A 23,156-nucleotide genomic window follows, 5' to 3' on the forward strand; every position below is an offset into this window, starting at 1 on the left:
AATGCAAATGAAGAAAAGAGATTTTATAAAAGTCTTCAGTAATATTTGATAGATAGAAAGAGCTTTATGGAAAAACGCAACATAAAACCTCATTTTTTTTAGAACTCATTAAATCTCAGCACTTTGTAATATTTCTAGATGCTACAGATTAAACCGTAAAGACCTTAACACATATCCTAAAATTTTTCCTCCTTAAAGGAAGGCCCTTACTCAGTGCCTTTTTGCTTTAGACACACTTATCACAGACATGATTATCTGTCTTTCTAGACTAGACGAGATTAAAGGATCAGATTAGAAAAGCTACAGGAGAGGTGGTAATTCACAAAATAAATACAGTGAGAGTTGTAAGAAATGACAACTGATAACCTCAATACAAGGGAAAATAGGGCAGAAATGATGGAAAACAGACACCGGAATTCAAATGGAACAGCAGTCAGGGACTGCTTAGTCCCACATACTTCTGTTGCCCCCGAGACATAACTGCATTGCAGTACAGTTCAGTAATTGACCAACAAGGAACCTTAGGTATTTGAAGAAGTCTGTATTATTTTCAAGGTATGTGTGCTTTTTTTGTGGAATTCTTAAAAATAGGTATCCAGATTTCAGCCACTTCTTGTGATTTCATTATCCATCATTAGGAACTGTATAGGATTTCCAGTTTCTCTCTGTAAATTTGTGGTTATTACCATTGATTAAGTAATTACACTGTGTAGCTTCCAGTGAAAGAGATCTTGAGATTTACTTGGACAGTGTAGAAACTCAGTTCTTTATATAACCTGGTACCAGTTCCCCACCTGCTACCTCCTCCCTGGAAATTTTTACAAGCCTTCTTTATTGTTCCAGTTCAGACACTATACTAAGTTTTGTACTGGTGTGTTACTTTTCAGTATTTTGCTTTTGCAGTGGATGAATCCTTTCAGTCTGAAGGTTTAAGTCTTTTAACTGTGGGAAATATTCCCCTTATCCTGTCTTTCCTGGGGACCTTCTGTTAGATGAAATTTGGATTTTGTGCTATATCCTCCATATTTCTTTACTTTTTTCTCATACTTTTGATCTCATTGTCTCTTAGCTTTAAATTGTTAGAGATTTTTTGAGCTTTGTCTTCTAAAAATTCTAAATTGATCTTTAGCCTTACCTATCTTGTGACTCAATACCAGCACTGAAGAGGATTGTTTGATCTACTTCTTTTTATTTTGGCAAGTACGATTTTAACATTTAAGAGCTGTTTTTGCTTTCTGACTAGTTTTCATAGTTTATGGATGTAATATTAAATTGGTTCTGGTACCAGTTCCAATGTGGAGGAGGTAGGCAGTTTTGCCTACAGCACCAAGCAATTGCAACTTGCTGTTGTTGAGAATTCAGTTCAGTTCTGACACTATCTACTTGGAGATCAGCATCAGATTCCAGTTTAATGGTCCAGTCCTACAAAATTCTATCCCCCCGCCAGTCCCCCCACCTTACTTTATATGCTAATCACAACCCAGGTTGTTACCTTTATTTCTGACCTACTGGCTGCATATAAGAGATTTTCATGACCCCTTCTGTGGTGGGATATTCAGAAGAACATTCACCTCATTGGATCACCAGTTTATTATAAAAGGGTATATGTAACTCCTGAACAGCCAGATGGAAAAGACACTTAGGGCCCTCTCCAGGTGCACCATTCTCCCCACTTCTCCACAAACTCACCAACTTGGAAGCTCTCTGAACCCCATACTTCTAGGTTTTTATGGGGGCCGCGTGACATAAGTGCGATTGATTAAATCATCAACTGTTGGTAATTGACCTCTATCTCTAGCACCTCTCCCCTCCCAGAAAGTCAGGGGGATGAGACTGAAAGCTTCAGCCCTCTCATCACAGGGCTGATACCTCTGGCGACCAGCCCCCATCCTGAAGTGATCCAGTTCAGTTCAGTTGCTCAGTCGTGTCCGACTCTTTGCGACCCCATGAATCACAGCACGCTAGGCCTCCCTGTCCATCACAAACTCCCGGAGTTGACTCAAACTCATGCCCATCGAGTCAGTGATGCCATCCAGCCATCTCGTCCTCTGTCATCCCCTTCTCCTCCTGCCCCCAATCCCTCCCAGCATCAGGGTCTTTTCCAAAGAGTCAACTCTTCACATGAGGTGGTCATAGTATTGAAGTTTCAGCTTCAGCATCAGTCCTTCCAATGAACACCCAGGATTGATCTCTTTAGGATGGACTGGTTGGATCTCCTTGCAGTCCAAGGGACTCTCAAGAGTCTTCTCCAACACCACAGTTCAAAAGCATCAATTCTTCGGGACTCAGCTTTCTTCACAGTCCAACTCTCACATCCATACATGACCACTGGAAAAACCATAGCCTTGACCATACAGACCTTTGTTGGCAAAGTAATGTCTCTGTTTTTTAATATGCTATCTAGGTTGGTCATAACTTTCCTTCCAAGGAGTAAGCATCTTTTAATTTCATGGCTGCAGGCACCATCTGCAGTGATTTTGGAGCCAGGAAAAATAAAGTCTGACACTGTTTCCACTGTCTCCCCATCTATTTGCCATGAAGTGATGGGACCAGATGCCATGATCTTAGTTTTCTGAATGTTAAGCTTTAAGCCAACTTTTTCACTCTCCTCTTTCACTTTCATCAAGAGGCTTTTTAGTTCCTCTTCACTTTCTGCCATAAGGGGTGTCATCTGCATATCTGAGGTTATTGATTTTTCTCCTGGCAATCTTGATTCCAGCTTGCACTTCTTCCAGCCCAGCGTTTCTCATGATGTACTCTGCATATAAGTTAAATAAGCAGGGTGACAATATACAGCCTTGACATATTCCTTTTCCTATTTGGAACCAGTCTGTTGTTCCATGTCCAGGTGTAACTGTTGCTTCCTGACCTGCATGCAGGTTTCTCAAGAGGCAGGTCAGGTGGTCTGATATTCCTATCTCTTTCAGAATTTTCCACAGTTTATTGTGATCCGCACAGTCGAAGGCTTTGGCGTAGTCAATAAAGCAGAAATAGATGGTTTTCTGGAACTCTCTTGCTTTTTTGATGATCCAGCGGATGTTGGCAATTTGATCTCTGGTTCCTATGCCTTTTCTAAAACCAGCTTGAACATCTGGAAGTTCATGGTTTACATATTGCTGAAGCCTGACTTGGAGAATTTTGAGCATTACTTTACTAGCGTGTGAGATGAGTGCAATTGTGTGGTAGTTTGAGCATTCTTTGGGATTGCCTTTCTCAGGGATTGGAATGAAAACTGACCTTTTCCAGTCCTGTGGCCACTGCTGAGTTTTCCAAATTTGCTGGCATATTGAGTGCAGCACTTTCACAGCATCATCTTTCAGGATTTGAAATAGCTCAACTGGAATTCCATCACCTCCACTAGCTTTGTTCATAGTGATGCTTCCTAAGGCCCACTTGACTTCACATTCCAGGATGTCTGGCTCTAGGTGAGTGATCGCACCATTGTGATTATCTTGGTCGTGAAGATCTTTTTTGTACAGTTCTTCTGTGTATTCTTGCCACCACTTCTTAATATCTCCTGCTTCTGTTAGGTCCATAGCATTTCTGCCCTTTATTGAGCCCATTTTTGCATGAAATATTCCCTTGGTATCTCTAATTTTCTTTAAGAGATCTTTAGTCTTTCCCATTCTGTTGTTTTTCTCTGTTTCTTTGCATTGATTCACTGAGGAAGGCTTTCTTTTCTCTCCTGGCTATTCTTTGGAACTCTGCATTCAAATGTGAATATATTTCCTTTTCTCCTTTGCTTTTCACTTCTCTTCTTTTCACAGCTATTTATAAGGCCTTCTCTGACAACCATTTTGCCTTTTTGCAAGGACTTTCTATAAGTCACCTCATTAGCATGACAAATGATGCCTTTACCACTCCTCACTTAGACATTTTAAGGGTTTTAGGAGCTCTGTGCCAGAAACAGGGATGAAAACCAAGTAAATATATATATTTCTCACTATAAATCACAGTATTACAAATGTATTTTTTTTAATCTCTCTAGCATAATTACTGAAAGTTCTTTTCTGTTTTTTGCACTATTTTGAATTCTTCTGGATTATTTCTCCTTGTTTATCTCATTCTTTCTAGTTTATGCTCTTATATGTCCTGAAACATCTGGTGATTTCTAATTATCCAGTCATATTTATAAGTAACCGACTGTTTGCTTAGGATTGGTAATTTGTCTGAGTTTCCATAAAGGTTGTATCAGTCTGTTTCTGAACTGACATGGTGTCTATGCTTGAGGCTAGATTGCTCTGTGAGCTTCTTGTGAGGGAGAAGAAAGGTAGAACAGGCAATCTGGAAGCCACTACCAAAATTAGGAAGCATCCTTTCAGGGAAGAGCGTAACAATGAGAACATTTGAGATATAATAATATATGTGCTTTTTTTATTAACACATTTAGTAATGTGTTAATAGTAGTAGGCCTAGCAGTGGGTCTAACAACCACCATAATTTAAAAAGTGTGGTAAGTGTTGGCAATATTTTGAGACCCCTGGAACAATTCTAAAGTAACATGAAAAAACAACATGTGTTATTTCTTTTGGTAACAAAATCATACTTACACTACTGTAGATGATCCCCTACATGTATATGATGCTGAATTCTGTTAGAGGATTAATTTTTTTTTTTCCCATCCAAATTGATATCCTCCTTGACTTCTTTCTTTAGGCTCTCATAGCAACTCCTGCTTATAAAGCATTCTAAAAACTCTGATTCAAAAAAACATGAATTTCTGTTTAGCAAAGAAAAGCCCTTATGATTTACTCTTCTACCTTTTTAGCCTAGTCTCCACTTTTCAGTACCAACCCATGGCCAATTAAACCATATCTACTGCTCTTTCATGCCTCCTTATCCTTACATTCCATTGGAATTCCCGTACATTCCCTTGGAGTGGCCTTCAGTTTACCCTGAATTCTTTTTCCAGCTATGTCATTCATCCTCTTACCCAGGCTAGAAGGAAATTCTCCCAGCCTTTCTTATCCCTCCATCGGATTTAGATCGCCATATTGTACATATTGTATTATAATTGCCAGTTAGTACTAACTACTCTTGTCTACTGTCAAGTTGGCTTTTAAGAATGGGTACTTGGTTATATTCCTCTTTGACAGTATCAAAACCTACCACAAAGCAAGCACACACAGACACACAAACATATGTTAAAAGAATGAAATCATGTTTGTTACAGACCTTACATCGTCCATTGAATCTGTTCTCTTCAATCTGAATTCATGTTTTCTCTCGTGCAAACCCTATTGTATTATTGTCAGAACTACCTTCAAGCTAATTCTCTAATCATTTCATTTCATACTTGCTTCATTTTGTCTGCCCTCCCTGCCCCGCCCCTTCATCCTCCACTGACCCATCCTGCCCTGGCAAACAGTGTCTTACCCGCTGTCTCACAGCATGACAGTAGTTTTAACTCTGGCTGTATTTTAGTAACATCATATTTGTGCCACGTGTGCATGCTAGGCCGCTTCAGTTGTGTCCGACTCTTTGTGACCCCATGGACTGTAGCCTACCAGGCTCCTCTGTCCCTGAGATTCTCCAGGCAAGAATACTGGAATGGGTTGCCATTCCCTCCTCCAGAGGATCTTCCTGACCCAGGGATTGAACCTGTGTCTCCTGCAGCTCCCGCACTGCAGATAGATTCTGTACTGCTGAGCCACGGGGGAAGCCCATTTGTGCCCCAGCCAATCTCAAACTGAAGTCTTGTGCTTATTAAAAAGCCACCCAGGTGACTGTCATGTGAATTCATGATTGCAAATTACAGAGAAAAACCATTATCTGATTTTAAAAAGTTAAAATAATTTTGAGACTTTCTGATAATAAGTTGACAGTATTAGGACACTGGCACAGACAGAAGACTGTGGGGAGGAAGAGGTAAAATGTTTTGGTGGAGACAGATTTTTCAGTTGATTTTTTATATAGATAGAATATCTTGATATTGATTGCATCTGTCTCTTTTTTAAAAGATCAATACCATAGGTTACATGTTGTATGATTGCATTTATATATTTTGAAATGATAAAATTTTAGAATGGAGAACAGATGAAAGGAAGCCAGAAGTTAGGTAAAAGGTGTGTGCTTATGAAAGGGCAACATACGGGATCCAATGGTGATGGGGTTGTTCAGTATCTTGTTTGTGGATACATGAACCTACACAGTGATAAAATTGTACCAAACTAAATATACACATGCACAAATGAGCATGAGTAAAGCTGGGGAAATTTTTAAAAAAGTGTGTCAAGTGAAAGAAAATTGAATGAAGAACAGAAGCCAGTTTAAATGTGAATGGTTCTTACTTCCTGTGGTTAGAGCCCAACTCTAGTTTAGAAACAGTGAGGAACATCTCTTTTTTAAAGAGATTTTTTTTTTAATTGTGGAAAATCTATTTATCATGAGCATCTTTTTTGAACCCCCATGAGAACTGAGATGGACTTCTTTCCCTAATATAGTTCAGTGCAAGAAGAAAGAGTCCTGAATTCTGAGATCAAAGTTGTGGGTTCATATTTAAACTGTTTAAAGCTCTGACATTGAGCTTGTCACCAAATGGTCTTATCCTGCTCATTTTTATAAACAGGGCTCATATTGTGAACAGTAAGTGTGATTAGATTTGTGGCTATATATACAAATGCAAGTAATTGTTAGAATTTTTCTCTAGAATTCATTTGTCCTGTATCTTTTGTTTTTTTATTGATCTTCCCTAAAGGTTATGGTACTCTGTTCTTTTCTGAGCATGTTCTCGATTCATCTCTCTGCTTCTACCCCAAGATGCCTTCCCTGGCATAATTCCATGTCGAAGCTTGGTAGTATAAATCTCAGGAGTGTGTATGTGTGTGTGTGAGTGTGAATTCAGGAGAGAGTATCTGTAGTGCTCTAACCCACTTGTCCTTTCTACTCCTGTAGGGGAAACCCAAGAAGAAGCTTATTGACAGGAAGAACACGGTAACTGATTTTTAAAAGTTGAGAAATTCTTTACCTGTGCCTAATATTTGACCATGCACAGACTAAGCATGATACTTTACATAACCATTTTCAGTTTGACTCAGCTTAAATAGTAACACAAGAATGTTTTCTATTGAAACACTATTCTGCAGCAAACTTTTTACAAACTAAGTTTGGGATTTATATTTTTTAGCTACAAATATGTCATTTAAATGATAGTAGTTGTGTTTGGCTATGTGAGAGAGCCCAAAGTCTTAGTGAGATTTCAAGATCAATCTCAGGCTAAATTCAAAGAAAAGGTTATGTTTTGGCCTTGACATACCTGGGGCATACAGGTATGGGACTTTGTACCATATAGGACTGAGCAGAACTACTTCCTGTTTGCCTTGGAACTAGAAGTATGCAAAATATCTGTGGCTCTTAATTTTGGCAGAAGAGAGGAAGGTCTTAGAAGAATGAATGGGATGGCCTTGCCCAGCTGAAAACTGTAGCCAGAATAAGAACTCTTAACCCTAAATACATACCTTCTGGTTTGAGAGATTGCGTACATCCCCTTTTTGCTGTTTCTCTTCAAAAATCACAATGATAATAAGAAAGAAACTCCTATATCTAGCTTTTTGTTTTACATTTAAGAATTTAAGATAAACTTGGTTTTCTCATCCAAATCTTTTGAAGCATAAATCTGAGTTTTCTTTAAAGGAGGATAATATGAGGCCCTTTTAATTTAGGGAAAACTGAGAGAAATAAACTTTTATAGTTTCTAAATGAAAGTCATGCTTAGCTTATAATTTTTCTCCAGTTATTAGTCAAGGAATACATTTCATAGATATACTACTGTCAGTTTGGAAATTAGGGAAAAAAACTTTCAACAACAAGAATATTTAAATATTGCTGGGTTTTATTCTTTCTTTAGGACATTTTATGTGCCATTAGTACTAGTTTTCTGGTGGTATATAAGCAAATAAAAGGTAGCATATGAAAACCTTATGCTGAAGCATGAAACAAATCTTAACTCATTTAAAAAGATTAAAATTATTAAGAATATGTTCTTTGCAATGAAATTAGAAATCAATAACAATAGAAAATATACAAATATTTTGGAATTAACACATTTCTAACTAATCCATGGGTCAAGGAAGAACTCATGAAGAAAATTCAAAATGATCATAAAAACAGAACATTAAAATATGTGAAATGCTGCTAAAGTACTGTTTGCTTGTGTGGGGGGGGGGCGGCGGCGTGTGATTTATAACTTTTAATACTTGACTAGGAAACAGAGGACTAGATCACTGATCTAGTGTTCAGTTTTATGAAACTAGGAAAAGAAGCATGACCAAAAGTAAGTTGAAGAAAGGAAGTGATAAAGGGCAGATCAATTAAATACAAGACAAACAATAAAGAAAATAAAATCCAATAGCAGAATTGATAAACTCTTAAGTAGATTTATCTAGAAAAAAGAGAAAACACCGATTACCAGTGTCAGAGAGTAAAGTAGGGCTATCACTATGGATCCTACACTGATTACCAGTGTCAGAGAGAAAAGTGGGGCTATCACTACGGATCCTACACTGATTACCAATGTCAGATAGTAAAGTGGGGCTATCACTATGGATCCTACAGACATGAAAAGGATGCTATGGGAATATTATTATTATTAACAACTTTATTTCACTACTTTGACAACCTGAATGAAATGTCTGAACTCCCTGTGGGAAGAGAACTCTTAGTAAAACTGACACAAGCTGAAATAGAAATTTTGAATAGCCCTATGCTTAATCAGAATATTGAATTTATTAAAAAAAAAAAAAAAAAAACTTTCCTACAAAGCACACTGCAAGTCATTTCACTGGTGAATTGTATCAATATTTGAGGAAGAATATATACCAGTCTTAAAGAAATTCTTTCCAAAAAAAAAGGCGAGGATACTTCCCAATTCATTTTATGATACCAGAAGAGTATGGTAAGGCTAATATCTACATGAACATAAACATAAAATTTCTTAAAAGAATAATAGCAAATAGAGTTGATTAGTATATATAAAGGATAACACAGATGGCTAAAGTGAGATTTTCCCCAGTAAGGCACAGGTGGTTTAAGGTTTGAGAATTAGTCAATTTAATTTACTATATATTAAATAAAGGGGAAAAAAACCAATGATCATTTTATTAGCTGCAAAAAAACCCCAAACAACCCACATATGTTGAATTGGTGAAATTAAATACATGTTATGAGAAAAATTCTTAGTAAATCAGGCATAGAAGAGAACTTCAATCTGATAAAGGCCTTCTATGAAAAGCCTATTTCTAATGTCAAATATTGAAGGCTTTACCCCTATGATTAGTAATTAGGCAAGATGTCTGCTCTCACCACTTGTATTTCCTTTATGGTAGAGTTCCTAAATAGTACAGTAAAATGAGGGATAGAAAAAGAAATAAGAGGTGTACAGATTAGAAAGGAAGAGATTAAAATCTTTTCTCTTAGATGACATGATCAGGTTAGTAGAAATTCTAAGGCATATACAGAATGAGTATAAGAACTTACAAGTGCGCTTAGCAAGGTCTTGGGATATAAGGTCAAAATTCTTAGGGATAAATTTTACAACTATGCTTAATATCTATATATAAAAAGCTCCTGAATGTAACTTAAAGAGACTAAAGAAGATCTAAATAAGTACAGTGATATGTCATGTTCATGGTTTAGAAAACTTAATATAAGTATTTATTCTCCACAAAATGATCTAATGAATATTGTAGTAATTTTTTTTGGTAGTAATTGACCAACTGTTTTTTTTTTCAGTGTATATAAAAATGCAGAGGAGTTAGATATCCAAAGTAATCTTGAGAAAGACCTAAAGTATCTGACTTAAAGGAATATTATGCTGTAGTAATGAAAACTTACAAATTTATCAGTGGAACAGAATAAAAAGCCCAGAAATGGGCCCTTATGACTTTAAACAAGAGGTCTAAAGTAATCCAATGGGGAAAGGAAACTTGGAAACTTTTTAACAGATGGGGCTGAAACTGCATATTGTATTTTAAAAAATGAACCTCAGCCTCTATTGCTCACAAAAATTATAGGTGATTCATAGACATATACATAAAAAATATTGCAATAAAACTTTGTGAGTGAAAATATCTTTGTAACTTTGGGCTTGGCAGAAGTTTTTAGATATGACACAGAAAGCAGTAAGCAAAAAGGAAAAAAATGGTAAGATAAAGTTCCTCAATATTAAAAATTCTGTTTATTAAAAATACTTTTAAGAAAATTGTTAGGCAAGCCATAGTTTTGATCCATCTCAAAAATATGCTAATAAATGAGTTCATACTGTATGATTCTGTTTTTATGAAGTTCTAGGACAGGTAAATCCAAAATGTGATGAAAAAATTCAGAACAGTTTCCTTGAGGAGTATGAGGGAGGGGTTTACTAGGAAGGAATGTGAGGACTTTCTAAGGGGAGAGAATGTTAGAATTTGGGTTGCATAGCTCTAGGTGTCATGAAATGGACGTATGGACATTTAATATTTGGATATTTCACTGTATATCATTTTTAGCTTACAGAAAAGAGAAGGGAAAAAAGTTCAAAGCCCTATAAAACAAATATTGACCTCTAGATCCCAATAATTTCATCATTTAAGTGTTTAGGAGTGAAGTACACTGATGTCTTTGTGCAACTTTGATAGGCTTAAAAAATTAAGTGGATTGATATTTGGGTAGAAATAGAGAAAGTTAAATATATATGTGATGAGATAAATATAGTAAAATATTCATTGTAGAAACTGGCCAGTGGGTATACGGATGTTCACTGTATTAATTCTATTTAAATATTTCGTAAAATGTTAGAAAGATAAAAGGAAATAGGTGTAGATAAAAGCTATTACAATTTATTTATAAGGAGTTCAATTGTTTGTTAACTCAAAAGCATTTATAGTAGGTTGGGTGTATGCTGAGCAATCTCAGACATGTCACAGACCAGAGAGAGAAGATAAGCCTGGGCCTTGCCCTCAGAGAGCCATGCATACAGTTCTGGCTCTTCCACCGGCGCTCCCTGCCTCCATGCCTTGTAATGGTGGTGATTTGTATGTCTGTTCAGGGTTCCTTAGAAGCTTATAGTTGTTATTTTAAACATCAGATTTTTAAAATTTTCTTTATTATTTAATTATCTAAAACCATTTTCACAACTGTGTGGAGGCGGGGCGGGCTAACATTCAGTTGTTGAGATGATGATAAACTGGGGTTGAACAATTTTTACAAGTTTGTTAATTTGCTTCCCTTTTCTGCTCCCAGTGTTAGGACATGTCCAGTTCTTAGCTCAATTTCCTGCTCTAGAGAGGAGGCCTTCTAAATATTTATATCCAGACCATCCAACCAGAAATCCCTAGAAGTCTTAACCAGACCAGAAGACACAGCCTTTGCACCATACTCAGGGACTGAAAACTCCTAGGGGAATGACTATGAATTATGACCTCAAAGTGGCCCTCAACCTTTTGGTACCAGGGACGGGTTTTGTGAAAGGCGATTTTTGCGTAGGTGGGGTAGAGGGATTGTTTTGGGATGATTCTGGTGCATTGCATTTATTGTGCACTTTGTTTCTATTGTTGTTATGTGGGCCTCACCCCAGATCATCAGGCGTTAGATCCCGAGATTGGGGAGCCCTGTTCTAAAGAGTTCGCAAGAAAGAGAGTTCAGAGCCAGCCAGTTAGATCTTGAGTTCTGGGTGCACAGCATTGGCTGTCTGCTTTCCAACACTAATGTGGATACGTCTTTTCTGACTTGGTGACTCGGGAACCCTGTCTCTCTTTGGTGACCTGGACTTCTCTGCCTGTCTTATACTCTGCCCGGGCCTTGTCTGGAGGGCTGATGATGCCTGTCACTTCCCTAATTTTGTGATTTTCCTGATGCCTAATGTAGCCGTGGCCATCCCTCTCCGCATCCATGACCTGATTGAACTTGGCCTTGTCCCCCATCTGCTGCCTTCCCTTGTCCGTGCCTCTCACCCTACCTCCTGACCTGTGCGCAACACCTGGGGAGTCCCCGCCACCTCTCCCCAGCTCCCCCCGTAGCTCAGCGTGCTCCAAGAGAGACGTCCCTCCCATTGGAGCGCTTGAGACTTGATGCGTCCCGAGATCCCGGTGACTTTTCACAAGGACGCTCTCTACCCATGAGTCTCATTCAGGTCTGTGCTGCTCTCGTCACAGATTATCAGCTCTTCCTCTCCTCAACAGCTGCTACATCTGTATTCATTAAATGTTGCCTACTTCAAAAGAATGTTTGTTTCATTCTAAGTTATAATGAATAAATAATAAGTACACCTCTAGCCGTCCTTCAGCTTAAGAACTGAAGTGTTACCAGTATCTCAAGTCATTCTTAAGGCTTGGGTGTTAAGTAGCACTTTATGATCTCTGCACTGAATAGTCATCTTGTATCATTGGATAGATAAAAATGCTTAACTGTTGTCTTCAGACATATTTTTGTTCAGAACATTTAACAAATTCAGATAGACCATTAGTGAAATTTTAATGTAGATTCCAATATTCCCATTTATCGGCCAGACATCTCAGAACTCGCTAGAGAAGCCATACCTGGTCTGACGTCATGACAGAGTTCTCTCAAGCTTAGTCTTGGAATAAAAGAACTTCCCGAAAGTTCTAGCTGCCATGTTTTTTCCTCACAGAATGGTGGTTGATGGAACACCAGAACTGAAGGTAGAGAGTATGAATTCAAGGGCCAAGCTGCACGCTGCTCTCTATGAGAGGAAGCTCCTGTCTCTGGAGGTGCGAAAACGTAGACGACGGAGTGGCAGATTAAGGGCAATGAGGCCAAAATACCCAGGTACCTGCCGGGGAGCCTTCACGAAGCTCCATTATCTATGTCCTGTCAGACTGATGTAATGAACTTCTTAACTAGTACTTAATGAATCAGGACTTTCCTGATCACATACGCTTACTTTATATATACTCTTTTCCTCTAAAACTCATTTCAAAAAGACCAGTTTTTTAAAACTTCCATTCTATAGTATTTGAATTGAAGACTATCCGAAGCACACACATGTTGATTTTGCTCTTATTCCAGCATCATTTCGCTACCTGATACTTAGCTTAAGTTCAGTGGAACCCCCGAGCATTCTTATTTGGGTTTTTCATGATTAGGTATGAAGTCAAATTTATCCTTTGGCATTTGCTGAATGGTGTAAGTATTTTAAACACAAACAGAAAAGGGAGAATTTCTTTCTCTCCCAGAATCTCCCATGTTATAGATCTATTTGTCACTGACAAATTGACTTCTCTTTCTCTCTCTTTCGTTTGTTTGTTGAGTGCCTGTGTCAGGCACATTAGTTACTGCAGTTTCACTGACAAATAAAAAGCTATGGCCCTTGTCCTCAAAGACCTGCCAAAGCAGTGAAGGAGGAGAATGGATAAACATAGGATGGAAAGATATTCCCCTGCTCTGTGTACCTCCATGAAAAGCATCCCTCTAAAAACAACACGCTGTAGAGATCACTAAAATGTTTTCTGCCTAGAGATGTGAGAGAGCCATTGGTATTGTGATGACAAACATCATCTCTAATGAAGATCGTTAGTAGGTTTTTAGAAGGTAGAAGATTGGAGAGGGATGTGTGTATGCTGTTAACTGTGCGTTATTTGCCATCTGATTTAGAAGTGGGTTTTTACTAATAGAATAAAAGGAAGGTATTGGGAGAGAGGAAAATTTAATCCTTTTTTCAGCAACATTAGTGATTCTTCGCATTTAGTGATTACCCAACCAGCTGAACTGAATGTTAAAACTGAGACAGAGAGTGAAGAAGAGGAAGAAGTTGCATTAGACAATGAAGATGAAGAACAGGAAGCTTACCAGGAGGAGTCTGCAGGGTCCCTTGGAGAAAATCAAGCCAAATACACACCCTCACTGACTGTTATGATAGAAAATTCAGCCAAAGAAAATGCCATGAAGGTTCCTGAGTGGAATAACAAAGGTGAACAATGCTGCAAAATCGAAACTCAGGAGCCAGAGCCTAAATTTAACCTGATGCAGATCCTGCAAGATAATGGCAATCTTAGGTATGTATCTTTCCTAATTATTCTAGTAAAACTGAAAGCAGCTCATTTGTACTGTGCACCAGGGTATTGTGCTGGTGGCTTTATAGCCATTTTTCATTTTTTATGCACAGGATTCCTGTGAATTAATGAATGTGATTTGATATTATTATTATCAAGGAAACGGCCTTAGAGAAGTTGCATGTCCAAGGTCTAGAGCTGTGAATCAAACCCAGGTCTTACTAGCTCAACAAATATTTGGGGGGTTTTAGTGTCAGTGATTAAAAGTACAAGGTGACCCAAGACAAGAAGCTCAAGTCAGCTCATGGCCTAGTGTGGGGACACTTGAAGAGAGGGGGCTGTGACCCCACTATGGACAAAGGGCTCTTAGGACCCAGGAAAGGAGTGACTGGTCTTGCCTGGGAGGGCTGGAGAGATGTTAGGGAGGAGACAAGATCTGAACCAGGACTTGATGGATGAGTAGGCTTTCAGGATTTGGGAGGTGACAGTTAAGTGTGGGAGTGCTAGTAGAGGGAATAAAGGCACAGAGGGGTGATAGTAAGTCATTCATTCAGTCCCTTGACAAATGTTTATTGAGTACCTGCTCTATATCAGGAATTGTGCCATACTGTGTAATGTTACAGTGGAGACCAAGGCAGGCTCTTGAAACTCGCAGTCTGGTGGGGAAGGCTGACAGGAAACAAGGTAATTTCAGGCAATAAGAAGTGCTGTGTAGGCAATAAGATAAGGTGCGGTATGAGAGTGTAATAGGGCAGAAAGCTTCTGTAGATTGTGGTGCTTCGGACATGGAGAGGTAACCTTTAAGGTGAATCCTGAATGATGAGGAGAAGTAGGTCATGTGAATATCAGGCGGCAGAATATTCCAGGCAGAACAGCAAGTATAAAAACCCTGCAATTGAAATGAGCTTGGCAAGTCTGAGGAACATAGATTAGTGGTGTGGAGTTATGTGGAGAAAAGGGTGCGGTAAGAAGTGAGACTAAAAAATTGGGTGTCATTTGACCATAAAGGGCCATAGAGGAGCCTGGACTTTTTTCTAGATGGATAATTTTTAAGCAGATGAGTGATATGGTCAGATCTTGATTTAGGAAATAAATTCTGGTCACACTGTGGGATAGTGATTGATAAGAGGAGAACTAAGGGTAAAGATTGAAGACAGGAGGAGAAGGGGATGACAGAGGATGAGATGGTTGGATATCATCAACGACTCAATGGACATGAGTTTGAGCAAGCTCTGGGAGATGATGAAGGACAGGGAAACCTGGTGTGCTGCAGTCCATGGGGTCGAAAAGAGTCAAACACGACCGAACAACAGCAAAGGATAGAGCACTGAATTAGGGGCTCTTCAAGTAGTCCAGAGCCGGGAAGATGAAGGTCCTATCAGAGTGATGGCTGTAGGAGTGAAGAGGATGGGATGGAGTTAATGAAATTTGCAAGTTAAAGTTGCTAGGACTTGGTCTTTGTGGATGTAAGAACCCCACAGAGACTAAAGTTTTCAAATTTGATCATGTAATATTGCAGCCAGTCAATATAAGGAGCACAAGAGTTGGTTTCATGATAAAAATAATGTGTTTTGTTTGGGACACAGTGAGGTGGAAGAGCTCTGGGGCGAAGATGTTCAGTAGATAGGTGAAAATACAGCTTTGTAAGTCAGAGTTGAATAGGACTGTACAGCTTCAGAGTGAATGAACTTGTTCAGTTCAGTTTAGTTCAGTAAATATGGACAAGGAGAAAAGGAAGAGAATTGAAGCCTGGAGAAAACCAACATTCTATAGTAAGAGATCAAGAAATAGCAGTTAGAGAGATAGCTATAAAACTGGGAGGAGGCAGAGTGGTAAAAGCTACACGATGAGAGTTTCAAGCTAAGGAGTGAGTGCCTCAGGCAGCCCAGTTTAGAAGGAGGCCTCCAAACAGTCTCTTGCATTTTATGACATGAGTGTGGACTTTGTGGATGGAAGAGAAACCGTGAGCTGAGTTTGTAGATAGGAAAGCAAGTGTGAACTGACTTTTTCAGAGGGTTTGACAATGAATGAAAGGAAGGTGAGAACTCATCAGAGAGCAAGCTAAGAGAAAAAAGATTTCTTAAGATAGGGATTCTGGAGCTGATTTATAGATTAGGGGGAGGATTTGATGGTAAAAGAAGGAGAGATACAGAAATGGATATATTGTCATATAGGAAGGTGGAAAGAGGCCATTGGAGGGGTGCCTCACCCTCTAAGTCAGAAAGAAAGCACTAGACGTGCATACATGCCCAGTCATGTCCAACTCTTGTGACCCCATGGACTGCAGCCCACCAGGCTCCTTTGTCCATGGAACTGTACAGGCAAAAATACTGGAGTGGGTTGCCATTTCCTACCCCAGGGAATCTTCCTGATCCCGGGATTGAACCCCCGTCTCTAATGTCTCTTGCACTGGCGGGTGGATTCTTTACCACTGAGCCACCTGGGAAGCCCCTTAAGCACTGTGGCTTGAATGCAGTAATTAGAAGTTAAAGAGTCAGGAAGTGTAGGTGTTCATGCATGATGGCCTTTATTTTCTAAACCACAAGGCTGGAGGGCGATACTGGTGTTTAGGGGGCTGGAGGGTAGGGTTGAGGTTTGGAGTGGTGCGTGGAGGATGAGAGGAGTCCCATTGGTGGAGAGCACACTCAGCTCTGTCAGAAGACTTGGCTGTGACTTCACTGGTTATCAACTGACTGTGTGATCACGGGCAAATCAGAGTGTCTCCGTTTTCTTTTCCGTTAGGCCAAGTTATCAGGTTAGACATAGACAGGTTTTTCAGACTGTGCTCTCTAGAGGGGAAAGAAGAATCCACTGAATTGAAATAGAACATTTCAAAACCACTGAGTTATATTCTAAGGTCCTTTTTAGCAGTAACATTCTACTTAGATGTTGTAGAAATAAATTAGTTATTCCTAAATCTCACACATCTCACTTTCAATGAGTAAGCTGTTATAATTGCAGGGTGTGTTCATGTAAATCATGATTTTCAAACTCTGTTCCCCCAAGCTGTTTCTCATTCTATGGGGCATCTCAGTGGCTACTGAGGGATCTGGGGGTGGTCCATGGCAAGGCTTCAAGACTCCAAGCCCCAGCCCACTAGTTGTATATTTTTTATACTGAGGATCTACAAAGGCTTTTATGTTTTAAAAGTAGATTTCTCCAATGTAAATCATTCTAGCTTTTTGGCTTGTTTGTTGCAGATTTCTAGCTGACTAGTATCTCCAATACCTTAGGGGACAACCTCAGGATTAACATCTCACAGATCTCTGTAGTAAGGTTTGTTGTTGTTGTTTAGTTTCAAAGTCATCACCGACTCTTTTGTGACCCCATGGAAGTTATCTTAGTGAGGTTTTTAGAAAAGGAAAGCTCAATACTTGTTCATTTGATTTGCAACAATGATTTGCCACAAAATAATGATTGAAATCTCATCTTCCAAGCAATAATTCCCTTATCCAAAGACCTCTATATTTTAATAGTAGAGGAATAATCAATAAAATTGGGTATTCTGCTACATTTGCAGGTATCTGAAACATGACACTTGTAGCTCATTATATTGCAAGTGAATTTGTTCGCCAAAGTGGAGAGGTTGTTTGTTTGTTTTTTCCCCTTCACTTTGACTTGAAAATAATTTGTTGTGGAGGGAAAACTTATGGGAATGGTTGAGAGGAAAGTGATACATGGTCTCCAGAACAAGGATTTTAAGTGTGGCCTTGATGAGAAACATTTGAGAATACACATTTCAGAATCATATTGTGCTCCCCTAAGCTGTTCTTACTAGTGACAAAGGTGCAGCTTTATATTTCATGTTCTGAAGAGCTTGAAAAGCAAATCTACCTCTCCCTTCCGACACACACACAGAAGCTAGACATAGACCCTCCTAGGATTTCCAGTTTACTCTGGACCAGTCCTTCGTCCTAACCTTGGGGAACAGTGAGTAGAGAGCATTCAGTGATGGTGAGTGTGAGGAGTGTAAACAGAACTTGTGTTGGGCCCTAATCCTCACTGACGTAATTTTGGCTAGTGTTTCAGAAGGCTGAGCAGCTGAAGTAACCGGAAGCTCTCCTGAAGGAAAACAGATCTGCCGCAGTTTGCAGCTGAAGCAAAGTCATCAGTGGTTTCTCTGGTACTTCTGTCCGCTGATGGCTGGTTTGGTCCGATTTCCTTGTTGCCTACCTAGGGCCCCAAGCAGAAGTCAGCTGGGCGCTTCAGTGGTGTCGCTGAGGTGCTCTTTACTGTATACACGTGTGTCTTTTTCCCACCAAACATCTGGGCTCATCCTAGTCCATCAGTGCCTCTGCGCCAGAGCCTGTTGGACCTCACTCATTTGTTCTGGGCTCCAGCCACTCCCGTCTTGCAGTTGAGAAAAAAAGCCTGACATTAAAATTTGGTCTCAAAAGTTCCTTCGTAAGATTTATCTCTTTGCTGCTTTGGAGGCTTCCGCACACCCGGAATCAGTTGCCATAACAAAAGCCATCCTTTTGTAGTAACTGATAAGTATGTTTTTAAGGGCCCATGGCACCAGTTCAGGAGACATAAGAGACACAGGTTGGATCTCTGGGTTGGGAAGACCCCCTGGAGGAGGGCATGGCAACCCACTCCAGTATTCTTGTCTGGAGAGTCCCGTGAACAGAGGAGCCTGGCGGGCTACAGTCCATGGGGTCACACAGAGTCGGACATGGCAGAAGTGACTGAACACACAATAACCACAAAGGCAGAAAAACCTTTCTATATTAATACAAAAGTTCTTATGAAAATTCAGTACTTTCCTATCCACTTCCTCAAGAAAGTTGTTTAAAAGTCCAAATAGATAAGATTAAAGAATAGAAAAGATGAATCTCTTTTTCTTGTTTTTTTTTCCCCCCATGTGGTAATAATGAGAAAATAAGTAGGATTCTTCATCTCTGATTCTTTAAATAGAAAAAGCAGAAATCTCATGTGATGGATAGAAGGAATCTTTATTCAGTGACTGTATGATGGGCTTCATTTTTTGTAGCCGTCTTAATAGAAGGATCCTCAAAGGTCACATTGAGAAAGGCAATCACGCATTTGGTTGGTGCACCATTCTGCCTCATAACGGTATGTTGTTTTGGATTTCTGTAGCAAAGTGCAGGCCCGAATAGCATTCTCTGCCTATCTCCAGCATGTTCAAATCCGCCTGATGAAAGACAGTGGAGGTCAGACGTTCAGTGCCAGCTGGGCTGCCAAAGAGGATGAACAGATGGTGAGGTTCTTCTTGTTGGGACCTTTTTGCTTTCCCCTTTTTTCTTTCTCTCTCTTCCTTCCGTCTCTTTCTCCCTTACCTCCCTCTTTCTTTCTTTATTCCTTTCTTTCTCTGTTCCCTATTCGAAGGTACAGAACAGTATACTTCTGGAGAAGGAATCCTTCCACAGTGTAGCTTATAGGTTTCTCTTACTTTACTGTGAATTAAATCTTGAATCTGGAGCCATGCTCATCGCAATATGTGTTGAGGTGTCAGTTTTCTTCATTCTGAAAATGGAAATTGATTCCTCATTAGACGTCAGGCCTGTGCAAAGCCCTAGAAAAGGATAACAATTTTCAGGGTCCTTTCCCAAGCAACTTCACATACAATGTGAATTCACATTGCCTCACATACAATTAACTCTTTAAGATGGGCGCTGTCATCCCCATTTTGCAGATGCAGAAACAAAGACCTAGAGAGTGGGGGCCTGCCTATTGTCCTGTAGCCCGTATGTGGTGAACCTGGAACTTACACTCAGGTGTTACAGTCGTACTTGATTTGCTCTTGCACCGTTTCCATGGATCAGAAGGCGTTTGATTTCTACCCTCAGGGGTGGAGTTAGCTCTTTCAAAGTCAACACTTTATCACGGGCCCTCTGAGAATGTACCATCCTCCAGTTTAACATTTTTTTTTTTCTTTACTAGTTGTTACTTTATAAATTTCTTAGATTACTGAAAACAAACTTGTGTGATAATTTTTACTGTGTGTTAGTCATTCAAACCTGCCTAAAATTTAATATTCTAGCAAGGTTTTCCTTTTGGATCAGAATGACAGGAAGCCTCAAGCTCTTTGGAAAGGTCAGTTCTTATAGAAGAAGCCACAGTCATTCTTTACTTTTTTACCATAGAGGTCTATCACTGAAAGGAGAGGGACCTCTAAGTCTGAGAAAGCTGTCTCCTTTGGCCAGCTCATGGTGATCCTACTGTAATTTTCAGTTCTCTGCATATGAGAGGCATACAATATGCTGGACTTATTATAAAGACCTGATGGATATCCCAGAAAATGATTCGTGAATTTAAAGTAGCCAATACAACCCAGAGATAAAACCTTGTGTGTTGTGAATAATTCTTCAACCATCAGTGGAAAATGTTAGCTCTACTCTTTCCAAGTGGAAAATTGAAACTGCCTTTTTGAGAGTCAGTTTGTCTGCTCCACTGTGAAAAAATAATGTTTTAATATAGCAGCTTAAACCACCCTATAGTAAAGACAACAGAGTGGAACTGTGAAATCCAACCCTCTGGTTATGAGACTATTTCTTTATGTTGGAGTAAATTGGCACCAAAGAACAATGAAACAAAATCAAATTCAAGAAGAGAAGAAAAATATCTCAGAAGAGAATAACCCTTGCAGCTGCTGGCTTAGAATTCACACAGGATTTCAATGGGGCTTTTAATAGGAATATTTAGGATCATCACTGCAGAACTTAGTATAAATTCTGTGCATTCCCAAATGACAATCTATCTAGATGGCAAAACCTCACCCATTACCTGGTGATTGTGACAGTGGTCTTGTTTATGAGGAAGGTAGAATGTAGAATTGCCTTCTCTGATCCAAGTTGAATGATCTGATTGATATGCAGATTTCAAAATCCTTTGCCCCATCTCAAGTGAGATGTATCTCTTCTACCCCTTAATGACTTTTCACTGTGTTCTCCTTGCCAACGCACAGCTGTAAAAGCACCCTTATTCTTGGGGAAGACAAAATAAATAAATAAAAAGCTATTGCCTTTCAAGCTTAGTAACAATTCTGTTTGTCACTAAAGATTTTAAGTCAGGAGTTTCTCCTCTTCACCTTTATTCTTCATTATCCGTTCATTTCGTAACCTCTTTGTTCCATTCCTTTACTGTGCTGAAAGTAACTGTGGTCCTTTCTCAGTTCAGCCTCTTGGAAACTTATGACGTGGGAACCTTCCTGCCTTGGCTTCCATGACACTGTTTTCTCCTGGGTTTCTTTGTACATTTCTGATATTTCTGTCATGGTTTGTTGTTGGTGTTGGTTGGTTGTTTTCTGATTCTTCCTCCTCTTTCCTTCCTCGAAGTGTCAGTATTTCTGTATTCTTTCTCTCCCTTCTCATCTTTGATGACTTTCTGTGCTCCCATGGTTTTAGTTTCTGCTGCCTCTGTCTTTTCCTAAGCACTCTTCTCTGATCACCCTATTAGAAGTGATGGCTGCAGTTTGGATGATTGTAGTTTTATGTATACATGAATTGTGGTACCTTTACAGCAGTTACTTTATTACGTAGTTATTTGCATACAGACTTGATTTTGATTTTCTCATTGTCAGCTTAGGAGGATGCTACATTTGTTTTGTTTTGTTCTTGTCTGGCTGTATTCTTCTTATACCTAATATGTTTGCTCTGGGTCTTATTTGTTAAAGAGTATAGTATACCTCTTCTTATCTTTCTATTGTATAATCCCCTTGTAGCTTGTCTTCTGTTGCTTAGTATAAACTCTTTTTCTCCCCAATGACTCTTTAATTTATAGGAGCTAGTGGTTCGTTTCCTCAAGCGAGCATCAAGTAACCTCCAGCACTCACTGAGGATGGTATTACCCAGTCGGAGACTGGCACTTCTAGAACGCAGAAGAATCCTGGCCCACCAGCTGGGTGACTTTATCTCTGTGTACAACAAGGTAGGTGGTTTATCCATTAGTCCTGTGCTTTGGATCACCACAGGCTAGAAGCCTCTGTCAGAAACAGGCTAGAAGCCTCTGTCCAGCTGGGTGAAGAGGGTCTTTTTCCCTTTTAGCGTCATCGTGTGCTGTGTGTGACAATTATGGGGAGTTGGACCTCATTCCTTAACCCAGCTCATCTGAAAAGCTATTTATTACTTGTGAGGGCCCAGAGGCCATAGTTCACTCTCATCCGGAAGCATATTCCTTTGGAGTGCTGTTGCATCTGAGATGGATCCTGGGCTGTGTGAATTTGCATTGTCATTACTGTGCCTAGAGACAGTGGTGAACTGACTATATGAGAGCAAATTTGAACTGTGGATTTAATATAATGACACGGTCTCCTTTCCTGAGAGAGTTATACTTTGTTCTCTAGAACATTTTAGATAGTGACTTCATTTTACAACCAAGCCCAGAAAATTGACTATTTAGTGAGAATAGTTTGCAAACCATCTTTTATCCAATGGTCTTAGAATGCTTTAGAAATATCATTTTGGAGTGGGAGGAGCTGGGAGTGTGCTCATTTTTCAGATAAGAAATCTGAGGCCTGGAAATTTAAATAGCTTTTGTAAAATGTGTGGAATGGTCAATACAAGATCAACACAACAAATCCATAGCTACATAGCTACTCTAGCTCTGTTGAGAATTTTGTCTTATATAAGTGAAGAATTTATGCAATTTGGATGCTTTTTTAGAAGTGTCTTCCACGTCTGAGCTTTCCTCCTCCTAATTGTAACAAAATACAGTTTCTCTGTTGTCATACTTCAAGTGTGACCGCAGACATCACCAAGGTCTTTTTTTTTCACAGCGCTACCTGAGTATATAAGTAAAAACATGATAAAAATTTATGTTTATTCTGCAACTCTGAGTTGGACACTTTAAAATGTTTCATGAAATGATGGCATAAAATAATATACCAAATTTATAGGTGGCCAAAGGACATTGAAGAAGTGAATGTCTTTTCTATAAAGACAAATTAACACAACAATAATGAAACCAAATGATGAAGTGTGCATTTATCAGGAGTCAGTTTTATCTTGTTTTTCTTTGGGATTGGGGACTGGATAGGAAACAGAACAAATGGCTGAAAAGAAATCAAAGAAGAAACTTGAGGAAGAAGAGGAAGATGGGGTGAATTCGGAAAGCTTTCAGGAGTTCATCAGACAAGCAAGGTAGAAGACATTCTTCATTAATAAAATAGTACCTTATTCTCTCTTCCACACTGCCCCATTGAATTCCCAG

At 39.3% G+C, this 23,156-nt stretch overlaps 1 protein-coding gene across 11 annotated transcripts in view; it reads left to right on the forward strand.

Annotated features, from left to right (window-relative positions):
* Positions 1 to 23,156, forward strand: part of TTLL5 (tubulin tyrosine ligase like 5) — a 404,612-nt gene that overhangs the window by 185,941 nt on the left and 195,515 nt on the right. For 8 of the 11 annotated variants that reach the window (XM_065940163.1, XM_065940162.1, XM_065940173.1 and 5 more), the window contains 6 exons: positions 6,895 to 6,933; positions 12,605 to 12,762; positions 13,682 to 13,988; positions 19,086 to 19,206; positions 21,729 to 21,875; positions 22,983 to 23,086. In XM_065940163.1, coding sequence (XP_065796235.1) covers positions 6,895 to 6,933; positions 12,605 to 12,762; positions 13,682 to 13,988; positions 19,086 to 19,206; positions 21,729 to 21,875; positions 22,983 to 23,086 — 876 coding nt within the window. The remainder of the gene's footprint in view (positions 1 to 6,894; positions 6,934 to 12,604; positions 12,763 to 13,681; positions 13,989 to 19,085; positions 19,207 to 21,728; positions 21,876 to 22,982; positions 23,087 to 23,156) is intronic. The other 3 variants (XM_065940166.1, XM_065940167.1, XM_065940171.1) reach the window with 1 other exon arrangement.

The sequence above is a fragment of the Muntiacus reevesi genome, chromosome 7 (genome assembly GCF_963930625.1).
Source record: "Muntiacus reevesi chromosome 7, mMunRee1.1, whole genome shotgun sequence".
NCBI classification, from domain to species: Eukaryota; Metazoa; Chordata; class Mammalia; order Artiodactyla; family Cervidae; genus Muntiacus; species Muntiacus reevesi.